At 36.5% G+C, this 16,941-nt stretch overlaps 1 protein-coding gene and 1 long non-coding RNA gene across 2 annotated transcripts in view; both read left to right on the top strand.

Moving 5' to 3' along the window:
- The window catches only part of LOC134653613 (uncharacterized), a 381,090-nt gene that overhangs the window by 152,444 nt on the left and 211,705 nt on the right, over positions 1-16,941 (top strand). The gene's annotated exons all lie outside the window — the stretch shown is intronic.
- LOC134653554 (uncharacterized) lies at positions 147-9,025 on the top strand. Its single transcript, XM_063508935.1, has 8 exons — positions 147-362; positions 1,952-2,162; positions 3,166-3,519; positions 5,145-5,330; positions 6,529-6,650; positions 7,079-7,240; positions 7,737-7,907; positions 8,727-9,025. Exons 1-8 carry the CDS (start codon positions 186-188, stop codon positions 9,021-9,023), a joined length of 1,680 nt encoding a protein of 559 aa, XP_063365005.1. The 5' UTR covers positions 147-185; the 3' UTR covers positions 9,024-9,025.

Below are 16,941 nucleotides of genomic sequence, written 5' to 3'. Positions count from 1 at the left end.
CACTCGATATATTCGAGGCCAGAACCATAACGATAGGTATTTGACTACTCCGCTACCAATGGTGTGTTACGCAATAGTGTACCTTATAATATAGAGATAAAGTCTACTAGATTTGTTAAAGTAGGTATGTAAGTTCAAATAGTTCAAAACTAGCCTCTCGCCGCATACATTATTTGGTCGTAGTCATGACCGCGCGTGTGTTCATTCGTAACTCGTTTCCCGCGATTATTTCAAGAAAAAAACATGTCTGGTCTAATGAAAATGTGGTCAGATCGCATTGTAAAGATATTGTTATACCGGAGTGTACTGTGAACGAGTTTGTTTGGCGTAATTTGGATAAATGGGCGAAGAAAACTGCTACGGTAAAGTAAAATTCAAAAGTAAACAAGGGCAAAAAGTTGGTTAAACATGTGTATATAATATACCAAATAGAATAATCAATAAATTTAAAATATTACTTATTGCAAGATTTTATTAGGTAAGTAAGTATATTACATGTAGGTATGTATATGTTTGATTATACATAGAAAAAGGAAACGCAAAAGACACGCCTGATTCGAACTTTAAGCTACTTAAAAAATTTGCTAATGATATGATATGGATCGGATAATTATGTCAGTGTCAAAAGTGGCATTTATGTTTGAAGAATGATGACGGTGACGGTTTGATTTATCCATGTCGTATCTTTAACAATTAAATACAAGAAAGGCGATCTTATCACATAGCTATAAGTAAAATATTTTATTTTACATCTGTCCCTGTGTCTGTTTGTTAAACCAAACAGAATTTCAAACAGAGGCGGATTGTCAAAGTAAATTATGTAGCCACAGTAAATTTACTGCCATCTTTCGACAAAATATTAAAACTGTTAGAACGCCATTTGACTTTGATCCTTATTCTTTCACTGATATGTGTTAATTTGTTAAATATCAAAAAGTAACGCCATCTACTGAACATTAAGCCAAAGCTATGGTGCGATGGCGGTGGTTAGAAGGTTATCCACTAATTACCGGGCACCCTGTATATACCTTTGAACAGTAGTCGAGTAGTTGGCGTTTTACATCCCGGACACGAAAACATTCGAGTTCAAAAATTGGCCCAGTTATCGATAAATTTGATATATTTTTGTACTATTTCGTTATCTGCCGGATATGTAAAAGCGATAGAGAGGTAGATAACGAAATTTTGTAGATTAATTGTTTTTAAGTAGTTTTAGTATTGACATTTGAATTATGCTGTAGCTATATACCTACCTGTCTATTTTCTTCAATGTGTTGTATGTCCTAGAGTTTAAAGTTTAAATTTGCATGCTACTATTTAGTTAATCATGTGTTACAACAATAGCATAAGAACCATTGTACCATGTTTCATGCAAATAAATGAAATTTAAATCTAAGTATCTGATGAATGAATGAAATCGTTTATTTCAGGCAACTAGTGGCCCATACATAAATACCTTAAAACTAGCATACATATTATAAAAATATAACTAAACACTAAAAAAACACATTATGATCATTATTATCTGATACTGTTGGGTACTTGTCTACGTTTAACAACCATAACGTAATTGCAGACATATTGTTAAACAATCGTAAATATAAACCAAATTACGACTGCATAAGACAGCTTAATGTATGAACAGATAAGAACATTTGTATGATATACTAGACTTATATCGACCGGGATATGAACCGTGATTACCTTTTGTATTGAATGATTTACTGTGTTCGAGCTCCCGATATTTCGACGCAGTTACATGCACGGATACCCGTGAACAAGATGCATGTAACTGCGTCAAAATATCGGGAGCTCGAAAACAGTAAATCATTCAAAACTGTTATTTGTATGATATACCTAGAAAGCAGTCACCGTAGCCTATGAACGCCTGCTGCTCCTCCTCCTCGCCTGCTTCTCTTACTCCCTGACCTCAACCATTTTTATTTTCAAGGAATGCGCTATTACGAATAGAAGTTACACGTATGGCCAGTTACACAAGTTTAGCCGAACTCTAGCCGCCAACCTAAGGAAGAAGTTCGGAATAAACGACAGAGATACGGTGGGCGTCATATCTCCTAATTCACCGGAATACCCTATAGTTGCATTAGGGGCGTTGGACGCAGGAGCGACGCTTACTACTTTTAATCCTATTTACACGCCATGTAAGTATCATTAGTTATTCTGTATTCCTTCGCTTGTATCATAGTAAATACTTACACTTTAGTACTAAGTATACTTTAGTCTACTTTACTTACACACTTTACACTTACACTTTATAGGTACTTTGAACTTTATACTTTAGTATTAAGTAAGCATCTGTATCTACTCATGTGAAATAGTTGCCAATCGCTCTCGCAGACTTCCAAGATATAGGCTCAGCCTAGTTTGGTGTCTGATGGATATATCTCTGCACATGTATAACTACAACCTTTATGATAATAAATTGTTTATTTGTATTTGTCGACAGTATCTTTGGAACGCTGCTAAATATAGCTAAATAAACAAAAGAAATATCATTTATTTTAACAACCATTTCCTGACCGATACAGCAAATTTCGATTAGGCTCATAAACACGAGAAACTGCATTTATGGTTATATAGATGCCTAAGAATTTTATGTAACAAGCATAACAAACGATACGCTGCTCCACCAGAAGACGTTAGTACCTACTTATTGACGACTGACCATATTGATTTGGAATTTTTGATTATTTGCCACTTTGACAGTAAAACACCGGGTCAATGTTGGCTTACCGTAAAATGATTAATAAGTATACATTTTAAAATTATTATATATTATTGTGATATATATGTTGATGTCCTCGTACGAGTACCTATATGCCGATTTAAATTACCTCCATTTCTAAGTACTATCATGTTTTAACATTTAAATTAGGTTGTAACGGTTTTGAATGATTCACGGTTAGTTTCACCAGACTTATATCGACCGGGATATGAACTGTGATAACCTTTTGTATTGTTTTGTTGTTTTGTATATCGGGAGCTCGAAAACAATATAAAAGGTAATGACGGTTCATATCCCGGTCGATATAAGTCTAGTAAATCACAAGATTGTAGTTTTAATATAAAATAAAAACTGTTGGAGCTGTTAGACTGGTAAGCAAAGTTACGGACCGCTATTCAATCAAAAATGCATGTTTACAGACGAAATACAAACTCAAATCCAGCAATCGGGAGTAAAACTAATCTTTGCTCACCCCGACACAATAACAACAGTAAAAGAAGCGTTGGTACTAAGCAAGAAGCAAATACCAATCGTCTGTTTGGACTCAGGAGCCACTAGAGTTGAGGGCACGGTATCATTCAAAGAGCTTATAGAAGATAATCATGTGGATTTAGACATTTTGAAGAAGGTTAACGTCAAGACAAGTGATGTTGCGTTCTTGCCGTATTCGAGTGGGACTACGGGTATGCCTAAGGGAGTGGAGTTGACTCATAGGAATATTGTGGCGAACTGTGCGCAACAGGATACAGAATTGAAGCATTATAATCCTGATGGTAAGGTAATATTTTAAATCCACAAAATCTGAAACGAACACTATTGCTCTAGACATAATATTTTTGATATTTTTAATCTGACAAACAGACGTATTGTAATTTTATTTATTTTTGTGTTTATTTACAAGCATATTATATTCACGTCAGTAACCAAGTCTTATCCCATGGTTTTGTACTATAACATCTTGATTTTAAGGAAATATAATAGGTACATATGTTAACCGGATGGTCCGTGGGGTTTTAGCGCGTCGCATTTATAGGAATATTAACAGCCCTTATTGAGGCTACTGGTGACCAAAGGGCTAGCCACTACCGCGCTTAGTCCAGATTTATATAATGCGGACCCTTGTGGCATCCCACTTAGTAACCAGGACCCAGAGATGTGAAAAATACTTTATAAAAAGTATTTAAATACAAAATACAAATACTTCTTTGATATACTATTTCAAATGCAAAATACAAAATAGTTTTTGAATTTGTATTTAAAATACAAAATACGAAATAGGTAATTTCAAAATACTTTTTAAAAATACAAATACTTGCGATAAAAGGTACTCTGAATACTGAATACCTAGTCTGAATTAAAAAGTATTACCTACTCAGAATATCCGAATTGAAAAGACTCTCTTTATTCTTTGAAAACAGTGTGTCAATCAGTCCTCTATCTAAAGTGAAAATTTCTAGTTGTTTGCTCATATTAACCGGAAGGATGGATGGATGATGGTTTATAACGGACAATTTTTATAAGCATTAATTTAGATTTGTAATGTTTTACAGCTAGTATAATGCCTCTCGTTAGTGTGATGAAAACGTCTCGTTTGTGTTTCATCAGGGCAGAAAAGTTTGTTCTCCTCTCGTACTTTGAAACCCTCGCAACACCCAAGATTCCACTTTTTTAACCACTCGCTACGCTTGTGATCATGTGCGACGTTACTAAACAGATTCAACAGTTCCATGTTAAAAGAATGAGAGAGTTGCCAGGATTGTAACATCAGAGGAGATTGTAACTCCTACCTACATTACCTACTATAAAGTATTTTGTATTTTGAAAATAGAAAATAGGTCCCAAAAACTATTTCAAATAAAATACAAAATAGTTTTCTTCAAAAGGTATTTAAATACAAAATACAAAATAGGTATTTTGCATTTTGTATTTGCATTTTAAATACAAGTATTTCAAATAAGTCACATCTCTGCCAGGACCTAAAGTGTCATTCTATGGAACTTGCTAACTATGTAAACAAAAGTGTAAGTTGGCATTCAGAGACAATTTTAATATGGCGGTTTGTAAACACATAGTTAGCAAATTCTATAGAATGACACTTTAGGGCTTATTGTTTATTTTTATCCTCCTGAGACTTAATGTACATTATAATGTACCTAAGATTCGTGCAATCTATTTTGAACTTTTCATGAACCAAATAAAGTATTAGCATTTCTTTTATTTCATTGCTTTTTAAAACATACGAAATTCGTTCTAATTTAATAAGAATAAGTTTGAAATTAAAAATATAAAAACTTTATGTGGTGGGTCTTACGAGGCTAAATGTTCTTCGTTTAAGTGTTTATTTAATTCTTTAATACTGTATTGACTTGTGTTTTGTTGTTTTAAATCTAAATTTCAGCTCCATACCAAGAGAACCAACTAGTGGTGTTACCCATGTACCACTGCTACAGCCTGAGCATAGCCATGGTGCACAAGCTGTGCGTGGGGATAAAGCTGCATGTGCTACCGAAGTTCCAGCCCGATACCTTCCTGAAGGCCATGCGGAATAATAGAATTAACATTTTGTATGTGGCACCACCGATGGGTAAGTTTCATTTAAATGTCAATAATCTTTAGTTTATTACCGAGGCTGCGAAATTAAGGATGACACACGTTAGACCGGGCCGTGTCCGGGCCGGAGCTGCCGGCGCTTATTAGGGTTCCGTACCCAAAGGGTTAAAACGGGACCCTATTACTAAGACTCCGCTGTCCGTCCGTCCGTCCGTCCGTCCGTCCGTCCGTCTGTCACCAGGCTGTATCTCATGAACCGTGATAGCTAGACAGTTGAAATTTTCACAGATGATGTATTTCTGTTGCCGCTATAACAACAAATACTAAAAACAGAATAAAATAAAGATTTAAGTGGGGCTCCCATACAACAAACGTGATTTTTGACCGAAGTTAAGCAACGTTGGGCGGGGTCAGTACTTGGATGGGTGACCGTTTTTTTGCTTGTTTTGCTCTATTTTTTGTTGATGGTGCGGAACCCTCCGTGCGCGAGTCCGACTCGCACTTGGCCGGTTTTTTTTTCTATGACAGATGGCCGGTGATCACGTGATGCTTTCCATAACAAACGAAGCTTCCGAAGCTCCGGCCCGGACATGGCCCGGTCTAACGTCAATCATCCTCAACTCAATATATAACAGTTTTGAATGATTCACGGTTAGTTTCACTAGACATATATCGACCGGGATACGAACCGTGATTACCTTTTGTATTGTTTTCGAAAACAATATTCCGTCGGTATAATCGTCGTCGTTCATATTATCCCGGTCGATATAAGATTACTCAATATAATTATATTTTCTTAATTTAAATTCACTTGAGGCGGTAATTTTTTTCCTGCATAGTACAAAATTAAGACTATGTTTAGTATATACTAGCGACCCGCCCCGGCTTCGCACGGGTTAAAAAAATATACATAAACCTTCCTCTTGAATCACTCTATCTATTTAAAAAAAATAGGTTCATAAGTTACAGCCTGGTGACAGACAGATAGTCGGACGGACGGACAGCGGAGTCTTAGTAATAGGGTCCCATTTTTACCTTTTGGGTACGGAAACCTAAAATGATTATATCTAACCCCGACGCAAAAGTAAGGTTAAGTTTGAACGCTATGTATCTGTCTATGTGTGTCAGCGACACCGTAAGTAGCTCTAAAACGGGTAAACCGATTATGACGTGTGTTTTTTTTTTAATTCTTAGAAAGCAGGTTTCTAATTTAATTTGTGTGCATTTTCCAGTGCTGTTCCTCGGCTCGCACCCTCAAGTAACTGCTGAGATATTCGACCACATCACTTGCATGATGAGTGGCGCTGCGCCGTTGGCCCAGGCCGATATCGACAAGATGTTTGCCAAAGCTAAGGTACGAGGTATAGTATTTAAACACCCCTATAATGGACGTGGCAGTTCAATAATGAGAAGTATACCATAAATCCTGTAAAATAATTATTTAAAATCAGTTTTTAAATACTGGCAATATTTTGCCAGGTACAAGTCATTGAGCTGCTTAAGTTTCACATTTCGTTAATTTCAGCTAGTTTAAAAACTTTGTTCTATTGCAGTTGATGAAAAGTTACCCCAGGCGGAGTTAGTTATTTAGGCCCACTTGCACTATCTCACTAACCTGCGGTTAAGCAGTTAAACCGTTAACCCGGTGTCAAATCGTACTGGTAACCATGGTAACTCCAGGTGTAACCGGTAAACCTGGGTTAGTGCAATGGTGCAAGTGGCGCTTAGTAGAATAACTTTTTTATCTGCTGGGAATCATAATTAGACTAATTTTGATTTCAGCGGGAGGTGGAATTCGCTCAAGGCTACGGTTTAACAGAGACCTCACCGTTGGCTACAGCAAATTCTCTCGGAGCCAGGGATTACACGACAGTAGGCAGTGCTCTGCCTAACGTGGAGCTACGCATCGTGGATGGAGAAATGAAAAACTTAGGTCCTAATGAAGTAAGCGGATTTTAATAATTACATAATTAGCTCTTAGTTTTGCCTTACCAGGCCCAAACACGGGCCTTACCATGATGTCCTTATTGCGATTCTGTTTAGGACCTAAACTGAATCGCTAAAGGACGGAGCTATGCGACATATATAGCTTCGACTTATATAGGACGGAGTTGAGTAGGAGGGATTGCCCCGCTGGATGGCAATGCTGATCCGCTGGGCAAAATATTTGCAAGCCCTCAGCCTATTTGCAAGTCATCAGACACTGGCGCTTTGATAGCTCCTCATAGAGGCGACGCGCGCACAATACCCACATATTGACAAAAAAAATAGAAACAATAACAATATCAAACTAAAAATTTAATAAAGAACAAGAAGCATAATAAAAGGTAGGTTTGCTGTGTGCGTTGCAGCAAAACAAAAGGGTTCTGGATCAGTAATACGCTCCACTCTTTCGGGTGAAGCACTGATAATTCTGCTAGAACCCAGTAACTAATTCCAGGTGGGAGAACTATTAATCAAAGGACCAAACGTCATGAAGGGATACAAGGACAATCCTGAGGGCAACAGGCAGGTGTTTGCGGAGGACGGTTGGCTGCGGACTGGAGACCTTGCATCCATTGACGAGAAGGGCAGAGTCATCATCGCTGATAGATTGAAGGAACTGATCAAGGTACCTTCATATAAAGGGCCATTTTATTTAAATTACTTAGGGCCACTTGCACCACCCCACTGACTCAGGGTTAAGCGGCTAAAGGTGACAGTCCATTTCCAACGACAGCTGCACTAATGTCAATTTTACTATGGAAATTGACAGTAACAGCGACGCGTTCAGTACCAGTAGTGCAGCTGCGGTCAGGAATGGAATGTTACTCTAAACCGTTAACAGTGTCAAATTGTACTGGTAACCAGGCTTAACTGGTTAACCCCGGGTTAGTGGGATGGTGCAGGTGGCGCTTAGTTGGTACACTGTCTACCTTTGTTACAAGCTTTTTATTGACTTGCAATGTACCTAACTAATGTTACACGTTTGTAAGGGTCGAAATTTGGAAGTTAAATTTGACCCACTTCCCGAATTCCAATGAAACTGAAAATTTGCATACTTAAGTAAGTTTGATGACAATATCATATTATGATACCAATGAGCTGATCTGATGATGAGACAGGAGGTGGCCTTAGAAACACTGTGATAAAACAACGAAACCTAATTGTGTTTGGGGTTTTTAGAATTGTCTCGATGAATATTAAGTAGTTGCCTGTGGAAAATAAAGTACCTACAGTCAGCGATAAAAGCTTATACCAAAAATGTAATTTTTGCGTAAATTTTGAATGGCAAAATATGTATTTGTTACTTGTCTTTTATTTTTATTTTTTTTATGTTATCTCTTTTGATCCCAAAGGGAGAAAAGTGTCCTAAAACTTTTATATCCATTCCGTTACCATTTTCCATGGACTTTATATGGCGTAGGTAAACTTCTGTTGTTAATTCCAGGTAAAAGGATACCAAGTACCACCAGCGGAGCTAGAAAATGTGATAAAACAGCATCCTGCAGTTTTCGACGCATCCGTTATTGGTATTCCTGATTCTTACTCAGGAGAGAAGCCTAAAGCCTTCGTGATGCTGAAACAAGGGGCAAATGTGACTGATACTGAACTTATGGACTTTGTTAACAAAAGAGTAGCGCCCTATAAGAAGATTGAAGTTTTGTCGTTTATCGACAGCATACCGAAAAGTCCGTCTGGCAAAGTGTTGCGGCGTGTGCTGAAAGATATGTACAGTAAGAAATAATAAATAAAGATAATAGTAAGTACATTACAACACAAGTGCGAAAAATAGGTGATTCGTAACGAGTGGCGATAAATTAAAACACGACCGAAGGGAGTGTTATAAATCGACATGAGGCGACATGACGCATGTCGCATAAAGTGTTTTAAAATAAAATTTGAGTATGGTCACGGTCACATTATTTTTTCATCGAGAAATAATTTAAAGATCATTATAAAATTAAATGATACCAATCAATTTCTCATAAATGATATTTCGTGTTATTTGACTATAAATACTATAATATAATATATTTATAATTATTTTGCGTGGGAGGTACTATGAAATAGTACCTAATACAAATTTATGTTAGTTTTAATGACTGTAGTAATGTCTATTTCAAGTTTCGTATCTGATTTTCATGTTAAATTACCGGAGAGAATCTATAAATAAATTATAAAAGCAACTTATTACTAGGTATTTTTATTCATACTGTGATATAGACCCAGTAGTGTAGCATCAGTAAAATGAAATCTTTACCATTTGTTATAATTTTACCGATTTTGCTGTGCTACTGCGGCAAAACATACCGTATAAATATCCTCAGTATAAAAAACTGCCCAAATGTACAACCTCCTTTCATAAAACCAGCGCCCTATAAATGGAATATAGAACTGAACACCATCATAGGTCAATCTATCATTAGAGGAAATCTTACAGTGGAAAAAGATATACCAGGATTTGACAAAGAAATGGCAATTATGACAGGAAAGAAAACACCACAGGGGGTTAAGTGGCTATATAATATAAAAAGTATTAAATGTACGAATACAATGGTTAAAAATGCATTTAAAAATATAGGTGTGCCGATTACAGGGTGTAAGCTCAAGAAAGGGACGTATTTCTTGAAAGATATCGACCTTGATGCTATAGATTCGGCGTTTCCTACAATGGTTAGATTGTACGGCGAATATGTTTGTAAAATAAATTTATTTTCTAAAAATAACACATTTGCTTGTTTTCAGAGTCAGTTTAGGATATTGCCAATAGAGAAAAATAAAGTGTAGCTTTGAAATTGGATGTTTTATTTAAATGGGAATTTCCGGGGCTAATATTATGGTCGTCCCTTTAACGTCTACCACCGTGACTGTTACGTTATAACAAGTATGTAGATAAGTAACGTAAGTCACGGCCCCAGAGTTTCAACCCCAAACGCCGCAAATATGTACCTAAAGCCTGACCAGTAATATACGATCATTATCAAGAGGGCGCTGTTATTCTCATGCATATGGCGACAGTCTGACAGTACACTATAAGATGTAATTATTTTTGAAAAGATGTGTCCCGCCGAGTTTGTTGCCGGTCCCATAATGGGATACCCTCCTCCAATTGAGGGGGATTTAAATCTTCTCGGGGCAGAGGTGTAGGGTTGGAGCCGGTCTACCTAGCTTTATTTGACGTTCATAAGCGCATTGTAATTATGCCTACTTGAATAAACTATCTTTTATCTTATCTAGTATAGTATGAAAAAAATAGTTCCAGTGAAATTCCGCAACATGGCGCGTGATCATAATTATATTCCTGGTCAGGCTTTGGATACTATCGAGGGTGATATACATACATACTTGAGGTTTTCGGCCGAGGATACGGCCGCACCAGCGCCAACTTCAGTAGTTGGAATATGGGACGGCGCGTCGCCAGGGTATCTACGCAGACAAGCGGCCGCCCCATACTTCATGGCACCAGCGTCATTCCGTCAGGCCTCTTGCCACCGACCCCGGCCTGACCGTTGGTCTCGAGTACTGCCGGAACCTTGGCACTGTTAAGGGCCCCACGGATGACGTCGTTAATGCATCCTCCCAGCATGGTTGATTTGATGATGTAAATACAAAAAAATACTATACTTATGCCTTTAAGATTTGAGGAGTTCCCTCGATTTCTCATGGATTCCATCATTAGAACAAGATCTTAAAAATGGGACCAATCAGTAATAACTATAATATTTTCAATCAAAAAAAATCTAAATCGGTTGAGAAATGACGGAGTTCCTAAGTAACAAACATAAAAAAAACCCAACCGAATTCAGAATCCTCTCCTCCTTTTACAATTTTGAAGTCGGTTAAAAAATATTTTATACAGAATAGTTGAATAAGGGCATCGCACCACCGATCGTTGTGAACATACTTGGGGAAGTTTTAAGGATGACTCACGTTAGACCGAGCTGACCGGGCCGTGTCCGGGCTAGAACTTCCGGCGCTTACTTTTCGATGACAGATGGCAGGTGATCACGTGATGCTTTCCATAGAAAATGAAGCTCCGGCAGCTCCGGCCCGGACATGGCCCGGTCTAACGTGAGTCATCCTTTATATCCTGTAGTGGACGCATATATCGTCTAATAATTATGATGAAGACGAATTATAAATATTCATAACTTTTTATTAGATCGAAATAGAGGAATCTATTCGTTGTGCGTATAAGTATTTACATCCCGTAGAAAGCATAGAACGTGTTTTGGCAAAAACAAGATTATAAATGCAGATATCTAAATGGGAATTCCACAATTTGGGCACATAAACAAGGTTGTTTACCAACAATGTTCTGATTGGCTCGTCGGATTACGCTTTGAGTGGTAGGTATTCTAATTTTTGCAAATCCGTTTAGGTTTTGGGACACTTCACAAAACTGGTGCATGGCGAGTCATGTCACCGTGGTAATTTTGAGGAAACAATAACCTTTGTCTTTGTAATAATTAGGCACACAAAACAATTACACTGATTTAAACTTTCACGATTTTTACACATTATTAAATTATACAACGGGACTTAATCGCGTATCTAAGTTTTAAGATTTACCTCCGACGTTTCGAGGACGGCGTTGTCCCCGTGGTCTCGGAGAAGACTGGCTTAAGTTGACATCAGCATCGTCTAACCGCGCGAGTTTTTCGAACTACCCGCACTTGGTCTTGTTTATCCGCTTGAACGTTTTGCGCACTAGGGATGTCACTCTGTCGACACACTAACGATATTCGATTTATCGACTGTCGATATTCGTTTACGCTTACATTTACTAATGACTGGATTCCATGTGGATGAGATCTTGAAACCCTCGTCCCGATTGAAATTACTATGTTTTTTTATTTCAATGGCTTCCCGTACTTTCCTGCTGTAGAAATATCCACGGATCGTCATTTCTACAGCAGGAAAGTACGGGAAGCCATTGAAATCAAAAATGTGTTGTTGTTGTGTGTCGACAGAGTGACATCCCTAGTGCGCAAAACGTTCAAGCGGATAAACAAGACCAAGTGCGGGTAGTTCGAAAAACTCGCGCGGTTAGAAGATGCTGATATCAACTTAAGCCAGTCTTCTCCGAGACCACGGGGACAACGCCGTCCTCGAAACGTCGGAGGTAAATCTTAAAACTTAGATACGCGACAAAACAATTACTTGACAATATTTTTTGGGATACACTTATTGCTGCATTTCCAAGTGTCTCATGCCAAATGGCAGAATATAGTACATATATAAATTAAGTGCATGCGCTGTATATGTATTCATGTGAATAAATCATTCATTCATTCATTCATTGTACCTACTTCTTCTCATTTGCGTGTCATTTGCATCAATTACGTCTCTAGATCCTTCCTCCTCCTCCTTTCTTTTCCTCGTTCCTCCTGATGAGCCTAAACTCGATGTGTTTGCGTTTTTCCATCGCGGAGTTCCTTTGGTTACCCTCCGACTGCATCGTCAGATCATCTTCATTTAGCACAAAACGAACTACTACCATTTTCATATTTTTGCATTTAGAGTGACCCCTTTTCATTCAGTTTTCATTGCATTCGAGTGTAGAATGAAACTCCTCTTTTTTAAGAGTTGGTTAATTCTTTTTAACGACAATGTTATTCTCACAAAGCAGGATGTTGTTTAATACGCAGTACCCTGGATTAAAAAACAAAGTTGTAAAACATGAATCATACGGTTTTTTACGTTTAATGACCCTGTTTTTTTTCGCATCAAAAAATCTTAGGGTAATTCCAACGCTTATTTTTGGTAAAGTCTGTATATATTATATTCTACGACTTAACTAATTTTGTTAGTAAATATCAAAACTTAAACGGACATACTCAATCTTAAGAAAGTAGGTACCTAATGTACCTAATAAAAAGCCATAACCTAAGACGGAATGATGGACCCTATACCCTATTACAAGTTCCTTCAAGTCTCTGGTTGGGCTTGATTTAAAACATTATTCAAGAAATATATTATGTTTTTACCATATATCTGAATAAATTATTGTGCTTAGAATAAATTTCACTTAATAGCATCGATCACAGACGTTTCTGCTTGTAAAAAATTAAAAATAAATTATTGTATCCGAAAAATGTCTACAAACATTTTACGTGACAGCTACTCCATAGGTACCTGTGTATATGTAAATGAACTATCAAAGGGACCACCATTCGACGCGCGAGGTATAAAAACTTAGCAATCTAAAGTGTCATTCAATAGAACTTGCTAACTATGTAAACAAAAATTACTAGTAAATTGACATTCAGTGTCAATTTTAGTATGGCGGTTTGTTTACATAGTTAGCAAGTTCTATTGAATGACACTTTAATAGTGGAATCACCCAGCGTTTTTTCTAAAAATAATATACTACACAAAATTAATTAAAGGTCTAAGACGTAAATAAAACTCATAAAATTATCAGAATAATTATTTATTTAGAATATCCAACGGCTTGATCGGTTGATTAGGTTTGCTCCACTTAGCTCTGTGAAAATGTTGGTTGGACGGACTTTAAATAAAATAAAACATTTATTGTCCCCATGGGTAGTGAAATACATGTCACATGCATAAATAAAAATTTGGTTGGACGGACTTTAAATAAAATAAAACATTTATTGTCCCCATGGGTAGTGAAATACGTGTCACATGCATAAATAAAAGGTCATTGGTAACATGTCACTAAAGAAAAAGTAACAAAGCCCTCCATTAACATTTGATAATGTGATACTTTGTAATTGAATAATTTTGAATTATAATTTTTATCATCCGATATATAAAATGTTTATATTTTAAATTGTTTTGCATGCTTGCTTGCCGCTTGCTTTGTACTGCATGCCTATCATAGGGTAGAATATAAGGACTACTTTCTAATTTAAGTCCTGTGATTGTATCAATCAAACACTATGTTCTCGCAATAAACATATTCATTTCATTTCATTTCATTTCCAGTGGCGGAGGCCGGACCCGGCCAAAATCATCACACAAAACGACATCTATTTCAGTTTATTAAAAACATACTCAGTAGTGTGATTAATTATCGGTTTATGGCTTAAGAACTTTTCTCCGAAATAATTTACTTACATATAAACAATCATTATGACACATTATTTACAGAGTAATTTACCAAACACAAATCAGAATATTGGTAAAATAATTTGATTTTTTTCCCTAAGTTCTAGTACTTGTCAAAGTACCCAGCGGAGTAAACCGTTTTACGGAGTTAAAACCATCTAAGTTCGACTTGAGACTGATATCCCGATGAATATTAATAAGTAATCCGCTTTAATTTTAATTACTTACCTCATTGAACTTGCGGTAGCGCCACTAAGCAGAATTACAAATTAACTTTGTCAGACGTTGCGTTAATTGTTTTAAATAGATATTTTATTTTTACAATTTATGAAGCTATTTATAATGAAAAACAACTATCAAATTAGACCCACAAATCGTTTTGAGGAATCGTTTTAATACCTTAATTTGGTCCTAAATGTGTGTAATCCGAGCTTGCGCAATCCCAGAAGGTGTGCATAATTTTTTGCACATAGTCAGTACTTTTTTTGTACGAAATGTTAGAAGACATAAAAAATATGATTTTTATGGGAAAATAAAGCAAAAAAAGTTACTTAAATATTATTGTGTGAACAACTGAACATTGAGGCAATTATGCAAAATATATCTCGTATCGGTTCACAGAAAACGATATCAAAGCCAAGGGTCAAAGCCAAGGAAGGAAATGTGCACTGCGGCAATTCACAGAAATTTATACAATCAATATGAAAAACGCTAGAGACCTCATACTATTTGTCACTGGGACAAAGTACAAAATGGGTGGGAAATTATATTCTTTGACTGTACCTACCTAACAAACTAATGTCAGCAAACAGGCAAACAGACCAAAATGCATTTTTTGGTAATTTACCTTAAATAGCTTAATACCTACGTGGTTCGAAACGTCGGGATGTATTTTATTTATTTTTTTATTTTTTAGGTACCCACGCGATAATTATAATCCTTTTACATAGGTTTGTTCCATAACTATCGCGGGAACCGAAGAAAATATATTGGAGTTATTAATAAAAAAAGCGGCCAAGTGCGAGTCGGACTCGCCCATGAAGGGTTCCGTATTTAGGCGATTATGACGTATAAAAAAAAAAACTACTTACTAGATCTCGTTCAAACCAATTTTCAGTGGAAGTTTACATGGTAATGTACATCATATATTTTTTTTAGTTTTATCATTCTGTTATTTTAGAAGTTACAGGGGGGGGGGGACACACATTTTACCACTTTGGAAGTGTCTCTCGCGCAAACTATTCAGTTTAGAAAAAAATGATATTACAAACCTCAATATCATTTTTGAAGACCTATCCATAGATACCCCACACGTATGGGTTTGATGAAAAAAAAAAATTTTGAGTTTCAGTTCGAAGTATGGGGAACCCCAAAAATTTATTCTTTTTTTTTCTATTTTTGTGTGAAAATCTTAATGCGGTTCACAGAATATATCTACTTACCAAGTTTCAACAGTATAGTTCTTATAGTTTCGGAGAAAAGTGGCTGTGACATACGGACGGACAGACAGACGGACAGACAGACAGACAGACAGACAGACAGACAGACAGACATGACGAATCTATAAGGGTTCCGTTTTTTGCCATTTGGCTACGGAACCCTAAAAATGTGATCGTCTGTTTACATAATTGGATTTGGCGTGTTTTCCCGCGGATTTTTGTTTACGTCTTCTCGTTTGACTCACGCGGCGCCATCGTTGTGTTTGTGTCTTAGGGCGCCCACAGACTTGCGTTTATGTCCTGACGCAACTGTCATTCTCGCACTAATATGGAAGAGAAATAGAGAGACACAAAGCGATTCGATGGCGAAGCGATAGCGATTGTCACCTTGGCTAGGCTAGGATAGACAGGGATGCTGTTAATGTGTCAACCCACATACATTTTGCAATAAGATGTCAAACTCAAAAAATTGACGCTTAAAGTTGGCATAATATTATTGTAAAATTTTTGTTTGTTGACACATTTTTGCTAAACAGCATCCACTGGTGATAAAAATGATTTGTAAAGTTTTGGTACCTAATTGGAAAGACTGATTTTAAAAAGTGGGTCTAGAAAAAAGAATGGAATTTGGATATTATATACATAAACAATCATTTTATACACATAAACAATAAATAAATAACCGTACATACACCTTATCATATAAATTGACAAAATCTTTTCACTTTGTTTACTTGCCAGCCTTCGCATTCCGAAGAGACGTCCTTGCTAAGGTTGGCCGCAGAGTTGCGTTTCGGAGTTTTATTTATTAATAACAGCTTCTATTGAAGATAACCAATTAATCATTGAAATTATAGTCAAGTACAAAATTATCGAGTAGGTAGGTATTCTAATTTTGTTTAGGAGCCTAATCAACTTTTTTTTCTATATTTAACATGAGGTAGGGTAGGTAGATACCTACCTATATTATATCAGTTTGGCATTTTTTTATTATGGGTTAGAATCAGTACGTAGAGATATTGGAAGTGGCATTTTTAATTATATGCCAATTTCATTGTTTATTTAACGCTAAAAGTAAATAAAGCGTTTAACATTTTCGTGAAAAAACAAAAAAAGCGTCAACCAAATAAAAATCGACCCATCTTG

This window comes from Cydia amplana, chromosome 13 (assembly GCF_948474715.1).
Source record: "Cydia amplana chromosome 13, ilCydAmpl1.1, whole genome shotgun sequence".
In the NCBI taxonomy this organism is placed as follows: domain Eukaryota; kingdom Metazoa; phylum Arthropoda; class Insecta; order Lepidoptera; family Tortricidae; genus Cydia; species Cydia amplana.
The sequence above is the reverse complement of the archived record's forward strand: the minus strand, read 5'-3'. Positions and strand labels throughout refer to the sequence as shown.